Source organism: Asterias rubens, chromosome 15 (assembly GCF_902459465.1).
Source record: "Asterias rubens chromosome 15, eAstRub1.3, whole genome shotgun sequence".
Classification (NCBI taxonomy): Eukaryota; Metazoa; Echinodermata; class Asteroidea; order Forcipulatida; family Asteriidae; genus Asterias; species Asterias rubens.
Window position 1 is genome coordinate 7249431 of NC_047076.1, and position 17180 is coordinate 7266610.

The 17180-nt window shown below is 38.6% G+C and overlaps 1 protein-coding gene across 2 annotated transcripts in view; it reads right to left on the reverse strand.

The window, feature by feature from the left end:
• Positions 1 to 17130, reverse strand: part of LOC117299855 (pre-mRNA-processing factor 40 homolog B-like) — a 35484-nt gene extending 18354 nt beyond the window's left edge. The window contains exons 1-9 of one of the 2 annotated variants that reach the window (XM_033783420.1): positions 12726 to 17130; positions 9231 to 9335; positions 7557 to 7863; positions 6687 to 6721; positions 5200 to 5283; positions 3679 to 3789; positions 3134 to 3254; positions 1601 to 1634; positions 165 to 596 (exon numbers count right to left, since the gene is read on the reverse strand). In XM_033783420.1, coding sequence (XP_033639311.1) covers positions 165 to 596; positions 1601 to 1634; positions 3134 to 3254; positions 3679 to 3789; positions 5200 to 5283; positions 6687 to 6721; positions 7557 to 7863; positions 9231 to 9335; positions 12726 to 12896 — 1400 coding nt within the window. In that variant the 5' untranslated portion in view covers positions 12897 to 17130. Of the gene's footprint in view, positions 1 to 164; positions 597 to 1600; positions 1635 to 3133; positions 3255 to 3678; positions 3790 to 5199; positions 5284 to 6686; positions 6722 to 7556; positions 7864 to 9230; positions 9336 to 10454; positions 10479 to 12725 lie in introns of those variants that run through there. The other variant, XM_033783421.1, reaches the window with a different exon arrangement.
• Between the last annotated feature and the right edge of the window lie 50 nt (positions 17131 to 17180).

A 17180-nucleotide genomic window follows, 5' to 3' on the forward strand; every position in this document is an offset into this window, starting at 1 on the left:
CGATGCTCCAGACTGCTCAACCACAAAACAATCCAATGTAACTATTATAGTGGGTTTTTTTTTCATTGTTGATCACGTTTCTAAGAGCAAAATAAATCTTGAAAAATAACTGTGTTCAATTATTATTTATGAAAACAATAATTGTCAACAATTAATTTCCTCACCTGTCAGCATCATCCTCTGTGATATTTGTATTGGGCGTGTTCTCCGCCGTACCGATGCTACCCGTTCCACCGGTGCTACCCGTTGTCGCCCCCTGCTGTGCCATGAACCCAATCATTGGCCCAGGCATCCCGGCCATACCCACCATGGGTGCGCCCGGTACGGGCATATGCGCCATCCCGGTGGGTGTGGGCATTGCACCCATACCGGGCATACCAGGCATGCCACCACCCATAGCGCCCATGCTGGGTGGAACTCCCGTCATGTTGGGCATGGCACCCACTGCGGGTACCCCGGCCATGTTTTGGGCGGTGGTGTTAGCGGGTGCGGCAGCGGGAGTGGTTGTGTCGCCCGTCATGCTCTCTTGCGTTTTGTCGGACGATGATTCTGTGGGCGGATCATCAATGGATGCCGTCGCTACTGCCTCTGTCTCTCTGATATAATCAAATAGAAAAAAGGGTAATTTTTTTTCATCCACTGTTGGTAAACTTTATTTACCAGTTAACGTCGAATAAAATATTAACACGCCGGATGAATGACATGGGATGTAACATCAACTAACATCTTCAAAAATGGCATTGATGAGTACCTCACCAAAAACATTGACATGTACAGTTTTGCAGGATGTTTACCACAGGATAACTGGAAATATTAAGTTCATTCTCTTCTGCTCTCACATTTGACTTTGCTACTTCCATTGCATTCAGTACTTTTGCAGTAAGTTTTGTGTGAATATGGATGGGCGTTTTATAAGGCTTCACTTAGCCTTCATTATGCAGAGCCCGAATCTACAGGTAAACAGGTAAACATTTGTACTATAGATGGATTGCACATAGCGTCATCGACCACCATATTTGTTGATAAACAATGGAAAAGTGCATGCGTGTACGCCCTGCGCACAACTATCAGCCAATGATAGCCTTTCACGCATGCACGTTTTATCAAAGATTGTGGTCAATGTCGTCATGTGCAATCTATCTTTTGGTATGACATTGTATGACCAAATCAAACGTTTTTGGTCAAATTTTCCTCTGCTTAACTGGATATGGAATGCAGAAGCGCTACGTTGAGACCAACTAAGAGACGTCAAGACCAATTAAGATCTCACTCCGCTGTAGTGAGAGGTCAATAACGAGAAGTCCTCTCGATCCACTAAAGCAAAAGCAGTTGTCCCGGCCGATTTCCTTCATTTCGCCCAGATAGTAGTAAATAAGCAGGACAGTTCTACTGCACACGGCCATATCATGACCTCGTGTATTGCGTTATTTTTTAGCTTTTCAAAATTACTCATAATGTTTTTTTGTTATCACGCATGCATCCCATATCCACATCATCAACCTCCAACGCTTCTCAGTTTGACTAAAAAACCATGCCATCCATGATTGAGGGGTTAAAACAGTTTTCTTCTTAAAAATGTAAAAAATACAATCTAACTTACGGTTCTTTATCCAGCTTTTTGGTCGCAATCATAGCTGCAATAAATCAGTAAAAATAGAAACTTAAAAGAGGAGCTCTGAGGTCAAATTGAATTTTCTTGGTTCAATAATAACTTATTCAATAGATAGATTCCTTGAAAGTTGGAAAGAAAACTTCTCTAACCTCACATTAGTCCTAAAACATTTTAAACTCAACAACTAAACGCGAGGGCTTACATAAAATCTGTATTTTCTATTTATTTATTCATTTAATTAGTCTGGTTTTAAAGACACTGGACACTATTGGTAATTGTCAAAGACCAGTCTTCTCACTTGGTGTATCTCAACATATGCATAAAATAACCGACCTGTGAAAATTTCAGCTCAATTGGTCGTCAAAGTTCAAGATAACTATGAAAGAAAAAAACACCTTGTCAAACCAAGTTGTTTACTTTCTGATGGTTGATTTTGAGACCTCAAATTCTAGTTCTGAGGTCTCGAAATCAAATTTGTGGTAAAGTGCTTCTTTCTCGAAAACTACGTCACTTTAGAGGGAGACGTTTCTCACAATGTTTTATACTATCGTCCTCTCCCAATTACTTGTTACCAAGTAAGGTTTTATGCTAATAATTATTTTGAGTAATTACCAATAGTGTGCACTGCCTTTAAAGGAACACGTTGCCTTGGATCGGACGAGTTGGTCTATGAACAGCGTTTGAAAGCGTTTGTTATGAAATGCATATGGTTAGAAAGATGTTTTAAAAGTAGAACATAATGATCCACACAAGTATCACTCAAAATTGAACGGGTTTTCATTTTACGTCGCGAACTCACACGGTCAAATTTTTAACTCCCATACATGGCCGACCGTGTTTGTCGACAAGGTTAAACGAAAACCACGCAATTCCGAGACATATTTGTGTAGACCATTGTATTCTACTTTTACAACATCTTTCTAACCATATCGATTTTGTAACAAACGGTTACAAAACGCTTTTCAAAGACCAACTCGACAGATCCAAGGCAACGTGTTCCTTTAAAAGCCAAAGATTCTTAGAAAGTGAACTTAATCACTGAACTAGCCAAGAACCCAACGGAGAGTAGACAAGGAGGAAAAAGCACCAAGGCATTTTCTCGTTGGTAAGGGCACCAAGGCAATGACCCGGGGGCAATGGAGGCAATCACCTTCATTGCCTCTGTGAAGTATTAGGCCTGGATTAGTCCATCAGGATATTCCATTCCCACATTCGGGGTAGCCAAACTTGCAATACGCGAAGCGTAATCACGTGTGCCTATACTGGATGTCATTTTGGGTGTCAAAATCGTGTACAAACTTGCACAAAAGAGAGTTGACACCCAAAAATACGCGAACTGTTCGGAGGCGCGTTCTGTATTGTGTAAGAAATCAATAGCTCCCCCTTGCATAACGCGAAACGCAACAGGCACGCTGAGGTCACGCGCACGTTTTTACGCACAGAGCACAGCTACTGTCCAATAATCGTCCTCCTTTTTGAGAGTGTGACGTCATATGCAGTGGGTCTATACTCCAATCATACCTTTGAGTTCTTCCAGCTCCTTGGGTATGATCCATTTGGACTCCTTGGCCTCAGTGTTGTAGTAGTAAACTTTCCCTGTGTCTGACTTGTACTCCTTCCATGGACTCTGAGAGAGCAAAAGCTGTGGACGACAAACGAGTAAACTCTTTAGCTCTCCCTGCTTTTGGTAACATTTTCCACTGACAAACCAGTCGAAACCAGTCAACTGTAAGGGTTGTTAAGTTCAGGGTGGCACACTCGGGCCCAATTTCATAGAGCTGCTAAGCACATAAAACAGGGTTACCAAACAAATTTCTATTTCTTGCATATTGCTTGCTACTGGTATTCAGCTGTTGTTTGCTTATCATGAAAATCACGTGGAAATTTGGTTGGTAATCCTGTTTTTATCAAATAAGAAATCTTCATGCTAAGCAAATTTGTGTGCTTAGCAGCTCTATGAAATTGGGCCCTGTGGAGAGAACTTAATTGTGCACTGTGTAGATGCATTCACCAAATGAAGGTAAATCAAAATAAAGACAAACAAATAATTTAGGGTTTGGTCTTACCTCGGCCTGCGTTTTTAAATCATTTGGTTTCTCCCATTGCGACTGCTTGGTGGCGCTGTTATAAAAATATGTCCTCCCATCGGGGGCTTTGTGCTCCGCCCAATCGCTCTTCTGCAAAGAATATTAAACGACAAGTATAAAATCATAAACGGAATAATGTAGACCTTTCGACTGTTGATAAACAAACTGCGCTGGTTGGGATGGACGGCCAAAACGAACCGCCCAGGTTTGCATGAACGGCCGAAAGTAATAGCAAAACATTCAACCATTTTTAACAGTTTGTTGGCAAACTTTCAATGAAAGACACTGGACACAAAGACTACTCTTCACAGTTGGTGTATCTTAACATATGCATAAAATAACAAACCTGTGAAAATTTGTCGAAGTTGCGAGATATTAATGAAAGAAAAAAAACACCCTTGTCGCACCATGGTCACATGAAGTTGAGGGCTTTCAGATGCTTGAAATTCTAAATCTCGAATCAAATTTGTTGAAAATTACTTCTTTCTCAAAAACTACATTACTTCAGAGGGAGCTGTTTCTCACAATGTTTTATACTATCAACCTCTCCCCATTACTCGTAATCAACAAAGGTTTTATGCTAATAATTATTTGGAGTAATTACCAATAGTCAGATAGTGTCCACTGCCTTTAAATAAAATACATTCCATGATTGGTTGCTTTGTTTCCAAGAATTTAAATATTATCTGAGTATGATTGTTGCTAACTATGGCCAACTGTTTTTGTTTTGCAAATAGTTTTCCAACATCTTGGCTGTGACGCAGCAACAGAAAGGTCTTACTTACACTGTTTTGAGATAACTTGACAATGTGACCAGGGCCCAATGTCATTGCTGTACTACCAAAAGCAAAGAATCCGCGCTTTACAGAAGCACAGACATCCACGCTTACTACGTTCTACACGCACTAAGGTTTTGAAGCCGTGTGGGCACATCCATGTTTATGTACAAACCAATACAAAAGCTTGAAATTTTGTACGACAATTGTACGGCTTTTTGCATGATAGTGCATTAGTTCTTTTCTATGTGTCATCGAACCAAAAAATTCAGCAAATGTGAACACACAATCTGCTGAAGAGCGCACAAACTGCGAGCGTCGTCATGTGCCTCATGTTTAAAAGGCGCCTATCCTTTTTTTTAGTATGTCAATCAAGTCGAACTTACGCCTTTCATAGCATGGACGTACACGAATGGGCAGTTGCGTATGTAAGTGCACACGCCGAAGTAAAAACAAAATCGTGGCAATGGGTGTTCTTTAAAAATAAAAATCGTTCCGTAGTCACGCAACACATCAAACATGTCTGCGCCCAGGGAGGCTTCAAAACGCAGAGCAAGTTAGCGCTCTAGTCAAAATATATAGCTCTATGCCCATTGCACAAAGTAAGGTGCACTTACACACGCCTTTCATGTCCGTCATTTTGTGAGTCAAAATATACTGGAGGGGCATTGTTAAAAGGTGCATTGTGCAAGGGGGTCAATAGTTGCAGTAGGGTGAAGATTACCTTTGCAGGTTTAGACTCCTGTCCAGCCGTAGATTGTGAAGTTGCAGAATCAGTCTGTGCAGTAGAACCAGGGGCAGACGATGGCTAGAAAAAACAACAGAATGATTCACAATGAGAAGCTGGAAACTTTCAAATAATAACAAAATATTCATTTTTCTTACTATCTATTTCTGGCAATGAAACAAAGGATGCCTCATAAGTGTACTTCATCACTGTAGGCTTTAAAGACACTGAACACTATTGGTAATTGTCAAAGACTAGTCTTCCCACTTGGTGTATCTCAACATATGCATAAATAACAAACCTGTGAAAATTTCAGCTCAATTAGTCGTCGGAGTTGCGAGATAATAATGAAAGAAAAAACACCCTTGTCACACGAAGTTGTGTGCTTTCAGATGCTTGATTTCGAGACCTCAAATTCTGAGGTCTTGAAATCAAATTTGTGGAAAATTACTTCTTTTTTGAGAGGGAGCCTTTCTCACAATGTTTTATACTATCAACAGCTCTCAATTGCTGGTTACCAAGTCAGTTTTTATGCTAACAATTATTTTGAGTAATTACCAAAAGTGTCCAACACCTTTTATACAATTTTAAGGCTATTTAATCACAACCTGGCAATTTTTTCCCAGTGCCCAAAAATCTGACACATGTAGGAAGAATATAATAAAAATAATAATATTTTTGTTTCTTATATAGTGCTTTATCTGACCCCTAAAGGGCGTATCAAAGCGCATAGTATTTTTCCTGCAAAGTATGTGGAGCAACGATTTGAAGTATGAGAACTATTCCTTTAAAGGCAGTGGACACTATTGGTACTTACTCAAAATAATTATTAGCATAAAACCTTACTTGGTATGAGTAATGGGGAGAGTTTGGTAGTATAAAACACTGTGAGAAACGGCTCCCTCTGAAGTGATGTAGTTTTCGAGAAAGAAGTAATTTTCCACGAATTTGATTTCGAGACCTCAGATTTAGAATTTGAGGTCTCGAAATCAAGCATCTGAAAGCACACAACTTCGTGTGATCAGGGTGTTTTTTCTTTCATTATTATCTTGCAACTTCGATGACCAATTGAGCTCAAATTTTCACAGGTTTGTTTATTTATGCATTATGTTGAGATACACCAAGTGAGAAGACTTGTCTTTGACAATTACCAATAGTGTCCATTGTCTTTAAAGCACTGTGTAATGGTTTACAAGGAGCTGTGGCGAAATATGCTGCCAATCAAACCAGGAACACCAGTACAAACCCATTCTCTTTTTGATTAGTGCACTGGGTTATTTTACCTGCGTTACACAACACACGGGACCGACATCTTTACGTCCCATCAATATCAATCATTCTTGTTTGGTTGTGGGTTTACTTATTGGTCAAAATCCAACATTATTGGTCTATGGCTAGTGGTTCAGTGGGTTTTGCAAACCCCAACACATCAATACCAGTTTTAAGACAGAAGCACAAAACTAAAAGCGGTAAAATATACAAACCTGGTTGGCTGTTTGATCAACTTGTTTGTTGGAATCTGTAAACAACAACAAACGGTATTCAGAATCAGTGAAATATAACAAAAAATGGCTCTCGAAAAACACATTCACCATGCTATCAGGGACCTCCTATTTTCCCTCTTTTTGTTTGTACTCAAGCTGGAGACCTTTATCCACCGGTACCATAATGTCCTCTGTTGTTTCAGGTTTCAGGTTTATTTTCCATACCATGTGTACATGTACAATGAAAGGGAAAAACGGATTAAAGAACTTAATAACAGTATGGGGAGGTCGCAGACAGGAAGCCTAGGCTTGTACAGGGTCTGGCCTCTACAAAAAGAGTTATAGGTCCCCGTTTGATTGTGTATACCTACACGTACCCACAGCTCTGAGTATCCGGTCACTGTGTGGACACTCCTTTGTTCTATACACAAAGGAAAATCCTATTCTTCATAACTGTAAATAACAATGTGGACGTGTGAAAGTCCACATAAACAGTGTTTAAAGTCTCTACTTCGAACATAGCACTATTACACAACCTTACAGGTTCGGTATGTGGGGTAATTCTGTTGTTCTATTATTCCCTTTTGTGAAGAAATTCTTTGTGGGGGACTACTAGAAAAAGAAAACAAAATTTGTGGGTAGCATTGTTCCATTGTTAAAAGTACCCAGTAAGTTCCAATATCAACAGTCTTGTCAGACATGTATGCATAGTTTTTGAAAGCGCAAAGGCACCAAGGCATTCTCTACTTGAGGAAATTGTAAATTTCTTCTGGAGCATTTTTAAAGGGCACCAAGGCAATGACCTGAGGGCATTGAGGCAATCGCTTTGTTGCCTCCGGGAAGTATCAGGCCTGGTTGGGGCAGTCGTACCTGTGTCTTGTGAGGTGTCGTCGTGTTCTTCCTTCTGGTTAGTCGCCCCGGCATTCATCCCGCCCGGTGCCCCCATCCCGAAGGCGCCCATGCCAGGAGGGAACATCCCGGGCGGAAGGTTCATCGGTGGCATACCCGGTGGCATCCCCGGAAACCCTGGTGGCATTCCCGGCATACCCATCGGGGGCATGTTGGGACCGCCAAAGTTTGGCGGGGGCATGTTCATCATACCGGGGTTGTTGTTGTTGTTGGACTGGCCAGGCATCCCCATGTTGAAGGATGGAGGTGGCAAACCGGGATTAGGGGGCTGGATTGACAATGACAACAAAAACGGTAAACGTTAAAAGTTTGTACATTTACAAGATTTTTCAAGACATTCTACATGATTCAAAAACTGTACATGTTTGGAGTGCATGCAAAATGACATTAATCTATACTTGGGGCCGTGCTTTAAAGACAAGGTTCGGATAAAACATTAAAACAAGGCCAGTCTGGCGGACCTCATATTATCAAGAGTCAACTGATACCAAAGGTCCAGAATATTTTGTTTTATAGATTCAGGGCTACGAACTTTACGCAAGCCTGAGGCCAGTGAATCTTGCTTCAGGCACGTAAACTCATGACCGGACAAGCCCGGTTGTTTTGTGTTTTGTCAATTCAAAAAACAATACCTCACTATATCTTGAATAGAAAAAAACCTGGTCATTACCAACCATGCAGTGGTGACCAGGGGCTGATTTCACAAAGCAATATAATTCTTTGCAAGACAAATTGACAGTCTTACCATTCATAGTGATTTGAATTGTGACATAATGCTTCGCTTAACAACTCTGACTGATTTGCAGTGAAGATCAATCTTAGCTATTTGTGAAACCCGCCCCAGGTCATCAATCTGTTTGCCTAAATGTTAGCCAAGTCTGGACATGTTTTGGATAGTGATGACTAGGCTTGGGCGAATTATTCGAATATCCGGTCAATGGCGAATAGGTTTTCCTATCCGTAACCGCGAATGCCTTTTTTTTCTTAACCGGATTTCCTCATAGGGCACGAATACCTATTTATAAACCGGATAGTTCTGTAATTACCACCAAGTAACCGGATATTCTTTAATATCAGAATATCCGCGGACGTCGGGCGACAACTGATATGAATGTTTTGTCTGAATCCTTATGAAACTTCTATTAAGACAGCATAAAACAGCATAAATTAAGTATTTAACTATGATCACCTCCGTGAAGAGTTAAAGCAATGACATTTCCGACGTATTTTCCGACGGATAGTTGGCCAGCGGTATCCGAATAACAAAATTTCACTTATCGCCCAGCACTAGTGATGACTGAAACAAAATTAATGGCTTATTGCAGCTACAATGGGCATTTTGTACAAGCCATTTGTGGCTGCTACTACATCAAGTAAAAGGTCTTATTTAAGTTCATTATACGTTTACAATACCAAAATTACCTTCATTTTTTAAAGCAATGCAAGGAAAACATTTTCCCATAACGCTCAACAGGAACAAGGGAAAAGATGGAAGAAAATGTAAAACAACTTAAATGAATTGTAAAGAGGACCAACTACATGTACATGTACATGTATAACCAATACTTTTGATCATCTTACTTAAAATGCATTGTAAAGAGAACCAACTACAACCAATACTTTTGATCATCTTACCACAAATGGGGGCATCATCATGGGGGGTCTGTTCCCAAACAATGGGGGCTGTTGTTGTTGTTGTTGCTGGAGCGAGTGGGGACTGTTGGAATTGCCATTGTTCTCCTGCATACAAGGACAGCATAAAAACAAAAGGCTTTCAGGCAAGATATTTACTTTGGTTCAAAACCCAAACTCAAGGTTATTAATAATGATGATAATTCATAATCATAGCGTTCTTACTCATCAAAGACTTTTAAACATAGTGCTATGTTACAAAAATACAAAGAAACAAATACGTCCATTGTAAAAGGAGGGTACTTAGGTAAATACTCCAAAAATTAATGACCATGAAGGCATGACAAACTTTCTTGTTGTTAAAGAGCACTGTATGGGAGCTGAATGTTGATTAAAACATCGTTAGTAACAACTCCCCTTTACAGTTTAATTTTAGAGAACGAGGTAAACTTCCAACCACAAATTTCTATCTGAGAAAGGCTTACAAGTTACACTACAGCACTGCAGGCATGAAACTCTAAAGCGAACACAGACAAAATTTATGTTTTTTTCTTTCAACTTAGGCCTAACTAATTTCTTGCAACTTGAATTGCATGACCAAAATTGAGACGAAGTCACAGGTTGGTTCTTAATCTTATGTAATAATAATATGCGGAGTATAGAATAGAACATGGCCACACCCTCGTCGACAGCCCTAACCCTAACCAACATAACCCTAACCCTAACCCTAACCCTCAGCCCTAACCCTAACCCTACCAGGCCTAAGTTCCCTACTAACCCAACCCTCGGCCTCATATATGGATGGAGTGGACCTGCTTTCTACATAATTGTACCGATTACATACAGATGTTGGGATAAAGTACCAAGTGAGGACCCTGGTCTTTGACAATTAGCAAAAAGCATACACTAACTGGGGATATTGTGGTTGAGCTCGACCGGGAATAGTATAGATAATCAATAAATTATGACTTGTGAGCGGGGCGAGTTGGGATATTTAGAGTCGAGTTGTCTTCTGCATTATTATTAAACAAACAGTGTGAGTGTGTGAAGTGGTTTTTAAAAATTCTTCGTTAGAACACAACAGATTTCGATAGTTTTAACTACAAGCAATCTCCGCAATCTCTATTATGTTATTGACATGTACCATTCACTGAAAATATTTTTTAAAATATAAAAACGAGAAAATAAACAACTTGAAACGGCTTCCGAAATAGCAAACATGCTTACCATGGTTGATCTTTGTCGCTTGATGGCGCCCTTCCAAAATTTACGAAAACGGACGCTATCATAAACTAAACAATAACAAGAGCGTCCGGTATTGGTAATTTTGGGAAATTAAGTGTCACAAAATGCCTCGAAAACGAAGAAATAAAAAAGATCCGCTTGCCAAGAAAATAGACTTCGATAAAGAGCCAGATGTTCCTTCGAAAATTGTGAACGCCTGTGGCCCGAACGGCATTTCTCCGAGTGAAAATGACCAAGAAGTCTTCGGTCCGGAAGCAGACGCCGCCCTGCCCACCGCTTCATCAGACCCGCCGAGCAACGCTGAGAATGTACCCACGGATTTTTCCCACCGTGACCGCTGGAGGTTCGGTCGGTCGTACGGTGTCACGGCAGAAGAAGCGGACGGTGACGACTCATCGAGAGGATTTCTCGTGGTTCTGTCCACTTTCGTTTGCCTGTTCTTCTTAATTATGCTTGTTCAGTGGATTAAAACGGAAGGTACAGCTGCAAAATGTTTTGTTATTATTTTCTACAATGTTATGTCCAATTTTATGAACTTCAAAGAAAAAAGTGAAAGGAAAGCAGTTTTAACTAAAGGTGTTGGCATAGACCTACTCCTTGAACTATATGAGGTTGTTCCGCTGTCGTCTCCCGAGACGATAGCGGAACTGGGGCGCTGTAGTATCTATCTATCCATCTATCTGCTTTGCTTTTCGAGAAAACATTAAAACAATTATTAATTCTCGTTGTCGAGAATTACGTATTTATTTTAAACACATGTCATGACACGGCAAAACGTGCGGAAACAAGGGTGGGTTTTCCCCGTTATTTTCTCCCGACTCCGATGACCGATTGAGCCTAAATTTTTACAGGTTTGTTATTTTTTATATCAGTTGTGATACACGAAGTGTGGGCCTTGGACAATACTGTTTACTGAGTCCAATGGCTTTAAAACAACCCACAAATTATTTTTATGATAAAATGAACCCATGACCAATAAAAAAAATTATTCCTGATATTGACCTTTTATAATAATATAAGTTGAACGGAAACAAATTAAAAGTAAATCTCATTACCTTCCTTGGGTAACAACGGACCATGGTACAGTTAAATTGAAATATTCTCATTTTATTTTATGATCCATAATTTGATTTTTCCCCTTTTTTATTTAATTGTAGGATACCATTTTCTTTTGACGTGGTACTGGAAACTATGGGACACCGAGAACGAAGATGGGGAAAATCAGCAAGACAATTTCTCAACTTACATTGGTTTATCTTCACTTAGTAAGTATAAAGTAAATTGCTTTGTCACAATATGCTATTTCTTTGCAGTTCCAATAGTTTAAAGTTCTGAGGTTTTGGTTTGTTTAATCAAACTCAAGTTCGGTTGTCCTGGCACAAAAAGATGCCGAGCACAACAAAATGCTTACCAGAAAAAGGTAACCAATATAACTACCATGTCACATGTATTTTGTGACTGGTGTCCTGCTCATTTCTGCTTAGCAGAGAACTGTTTGCAATATTTTCTGCTGTAAAGCAGCTAGAGCTGCCCTGGTGTGGATGTGTTCACCAGTGTGTGAGTTTGATGACTCTCGAGTCCTTGAGCAAGACTCAGACTGACACTATTGCTTCTCACCAACCCAGGAGGAAATGAGTAACTGCAAGGGCCGGGTAGAGACTGTTGATGTGAAACCCCAGTGCTGCATACTCCTAAGGAGTTAAGATGGTTTCAGGAATGCGTAGGGTCAAGGTATTAATAAACAGAGGGTAATACTGCAAGATGCCTTGAGGGGTCGACTTGATACAATTTTTACAAATTTTGGTAAAAATGCTTAATTTTGTCATTCAGGTTTTCTGTGGTCATTACTTTTGTCTGTCCTTCTCGGAGCGTCTTGTTTGTTCTTCTCCTGGAGTATAACATACCAAGACTCTCTCCAACCGGGACAGTTTCCTCCTACTCCTGTCTCACCCAAGAAGTTCAGGTAAGTTGCTGTGAGTCTAGTCCAAGTTTCTGGACCCAACAACGCTTTTTTTATCATTTGGATATTATCTGGCAAATGTTTTGAATTGTGCAGGGAATTTGTACACAGGCACAAAGACATGAATATTCACTCAGACCAAGGATACGCCAGATCTTCTCAGAAATTAAAAAAAAGTATAGTTTGGTCCAGTGACCTGACCCAACATCAAGATCACTGGCCTGAGCCCTGCAGTCCAGTGTTCATTTTGAGCCATGGTGAATGAGAACCTAAATCTCTTCTTTGAAGCTTACCATCTCATTTCTCCTGCTGTCCCTTGCGCCACTCCTTAATGGTGTTGATTCATTTTGTCCAACAGGAAGAAGTCTGGACACAGGTTCCACTCCAGCTACTTGATGGCCTTGGTGAATGGGCTGGCAGTATTTGCGCTGTCGGCATGGTGGCTCTGCACATAAAGGATCCATTTTCTGATATTATCAAAGGCACCTTCTCAAAACTTTTCCAGGGGTCGATTTCACGAAGAGTTAGGCACTTGTCCTAGGAGATATAAAAAAAACTTAAGGCTTGTCCTAAGACTTTAGGACCTAAGTTAGGGCGATCGAGTAACTCATCCTGTTGTGAAATCCACCCCTGGAGAAGTTGCAGAAATGTTGTTTATCCACAAAGGGTTTATCATTGAGGATAAGTTGCTGATGAATCTATGTCAGAAGAAGATGTTTGCCTGTAAAACTTGTGTGTGCAGTTTTTTGGTTTTTAGTTTGCAAATGACGTACAGTGGCAGAGTGGTGTTTTTTATCTTCAGGGGCAAGTCTGAATAGGTGTGTGATGTACGTTTTTTTTTCTTTCCCTGATTTAAGGATTTTCCCATAATCCCGTAGAGCCTTTAAATTTTCTTCATAGAAGTATTTATTAAATGCAGTCACCAAATGTACTTTGCGAGTGCACTGCACTGCACCTATCAAAATTTAAGGGAAGTTACCTAAAATTGGTACAAAAACCTTTGTTTTTTCAACTAAAAAAAATTGAAATGATATTTCTGTGAATAAAATATGGAAGTATTTATGCAATAGAAGCCAATAAACCAAGAAAGACAAAATCATATTTTCAGGATCTCAATATTGAACGCCTCTTTAAATGTAATTAGCATATCGTCCCTTAGTACCCTTTTTTGCAGAGCGGGTCACATATATTTAGACTAAGTTACCCAAATCACAGTGTCCTAGTACTGTGTCAACCATACCTCAAAATGGCTTAGTGCCTTCCCGCTTTCCGCTAAAGTGTAACTGGTTCCCTTCTGCGCTTTACACATGTTATCGGCACCACGGAAGAATCCATAATCATGAGGCTAGTTCCAAATGGTCGACCAGAGTAGTCGACCAATAGTCGACCAGCCTGCATGGGTTCGAGTATAGTTAACACTCGAACTTGCTCATTGCTTCTAAAGGCAACAGCAATAGCCATACCAAAGTCACCCAATATGTAAACAATATTATATTCTGTTTAATTTGTTACGTTTTTTGGAAATTATATGTATGAAGGTGAAGAGAATAACAGTATATTTAGCTGAAATATTTGAACTATTTTTATCCAGATTATAATCATGGCAATATAACTAGGAGAATGCTCAAGTGATAATTTTTCTAAAGAAACTACATATAAACCATGTTATGGACGTGCGATCTGATTTGTTACGCCATATTTTGTTTGCGTGTAAGGCAAAAAGGTAGGGTATGATGTTATTATTTGATACATTCAATATCTATAAAGGAAAATAGTTAACAGAATTGGGGTTGAACATAGAAAAATTTACTAGGGCAAGGCTTGAACCTGCGACCTCCAAAGCTTAGCATTCTCTGATTCTTAGTTATTGGGTAGATTATATATCCACCGCGCAAAGGTATAGTTGTCAGGTAAACGTTTTAACGTATTGTTTTAAACAAGTCAATAATTTGATAATTGAATATTATTTTATGTTATATTTGCATGGGTTAATAAGGTGTATATTTTGTTTTTGTTCTGCAATTTAAGCTTATTGTATTTAAAGTAATATATTTTAATTTTATTTATGAAAATATTATTACACAAATTTTACCATCGAGAATCTTTCATTATTTTTAAATCAACCAATAACATTTTTACAAATGTTAAATGTGCGTAGCCATTTTGTTAGCAAACAAGCTGATGTCACGTGATATAATTATTTTTGCTTAGCATGAGTACACATCGAATTGAAACATGTTTGCGTCCACAAACAGGACACAAGAGTTAGGATGAGCTTAGCAATGTCCCAGTGTTAGTTATTGGGTAGACTATACAGCCACCGCGCAATTTTCAGTTAATTTTAAGGTATTATTTTAAAAATCAGTTAAGAATTTGATAGTTGAAATATTGTTTGATGTTATTTAGCGTGGGTTTGAGGTATATATTTTGGTTTTGTTCTGAATTTGTTATGCTATTTGTATTTAAAGCAAAATGCCATGGACCCCGTCACAGCATGCAACAATTGTATACTGACATCCTACCAGGGCTAAGATTTCCTCAGGCTTGCGAACTACAAGTTGAGCAATTACATCCTAAATCTTTAAATCTAAGCATACACACACAACTGTTACAATACAACTTGTCAAGCACAATTTAAGGCCCAGTAACAATATTTTTAAGATACAAAACTTACCAAAAAAGGTAATTCCATTGCTGATGTACATCAGTACATTACAAGTGTTCCATGCTAGTGTACATGTATGTACACACCAATCATTGTAGCCATGCTGCATCCAATGTCATTGAGAGCTGTTCTAAATGTACATGTACTAATGGGCACAGTTTTTCAGAGATGCTAATCCCCTAAAGAAGGCCCGATTTCATAACGCCTGTAAGCAAAAAACTTCCTAAGCACAGACAAAACTTGCTTAGAAGAAAGTGTTACCAACCAACACATTCCATAACTTTACATTGTTGCGACTGGTGCCCACTCATTTATTTTCTTGAGAAATAAATTATCTAAGCAATACTTTCTCAGCTTAACAGCTTTATGAAATTGTGAGCCCAAGCCCCAATTTAATTTTTACTGTTTAGCAGAAAGTACTTCTGTTGAGTCTGGCACCAGTCACAACAAAGGGAATCTAGGGAACAACTTAAGGAAATAGACTGGCTGATAACCTAGTTTCTGCTAAGCAAGACATTTCTGTGCTTAGCATGTTTTCATGGCTTAGCATGTTTTGATGCTTACAAGCTTTATGAACTTGGGCCTTGGGCCAAAATTCATAGAGGTACTTACATGTAAGCACACAAATCAGCTAAGCAAAACAAAATTATGCTTGCCAGAATAAGGTAACCAGCAAAAACACCATGTCATATGCACCATGCTTTGACTGGTACCTTGCTAATTTTTGCTTCGCACAAAACTGGTTAGCAAAAAGAGTCTGCTGAAGCAGTTTTATTAAGAAGAAACAGGTTACCAGCCAAAACATATGATGTAAAGTTAACATATTTGGTATCCTGTCAAATTGGTGAGCATTATTATGGGCCAAATAACACTGAAAGCATACAAACTTGCTAATTGAAGTGAATCTTACTTAGCAGAAACTGGCAACAACTAAAATACCATGAAACCATTTTGTTGCAACTGGACCCTAAAAGCAACAGTTAATGTTTTAGTCTGAGGAAATGGAACTGAACAGCATTGAATAGCGATCAGGCACAAAGAGGTCATGGTACCAGACATTCAAATTAAACTCAGAATGATTTTTTTTTCTTTTGGTTACAACAAAAAAAGATATATGAAAAGTTGACAGTCACAATCATTATGAGTGAGAATAAATTTATTGATTTCAATAAGATGTTTAAAAACATGAAGATAATTGGTATGTGAAGTAAACAAAATATTGTAAAACAATACACCTTTTGGCAAGAAAATATTAAAAGAGGAATTTACTCAAGTCCACTTACAAGCCTATTTTAGGTAATGCTATTCTCTATGTCACGTTTGTTGATTGTAGTTAACTGTAAGGCGTTCAATTTATTTTAAAGCAAAATATATGTGTTTTTTTAGCATTATACATCATAAAAAAAAAATTGTGTCAACTGCCTTTCAAAACAAGATCTGTTATTTCACAAGGAAAAAACTAGGAACTTCTCAACAAGTTAAATTGCAAGTAACCTTTGAAGACACCCCAACAAACAAAAACAATAACAACAAACAACAACAAAACCCATAAAAAAGAAACACAAATTTTGAAGAAAAACCCCCCAAATCAACTCTATAGCTTTCAAAACTGAAACCTATCTCACTTTCCATTTAAGTTAGATGATCAAAATATGCCAACCAAATAATTTTGAGATGATTAAAACAAATACATAAATTAGCATATTAATTATTTTATAAGAATGTCTGTCGTAATATATCAGTACTTTTATGATAATTATACAAGAATAATATGAAAAATTCTTCCAAATAGCAATCATATTGCAGCTCATTTAAATATACAATTATTTGTAAATGACATGCACATAATATAAATATTTCTAGGAAATTTAAAAACTCTACAGCAATATATCGTTCCTTGAAAGCATGCAGCCAAAATTTGCAGCCAAAATTTGGAAGAGTTTTTGTGACACAGTATATCCATGAAATAACAAACCTGTACAAGTTTAAGACACTGGACACCTTTGGTAATTGTCAAAGACCAGTCTTCTCACTTGGTGTATCTCAACGTATAGACAAAATAACAAACCTGCAAAAATTTGAA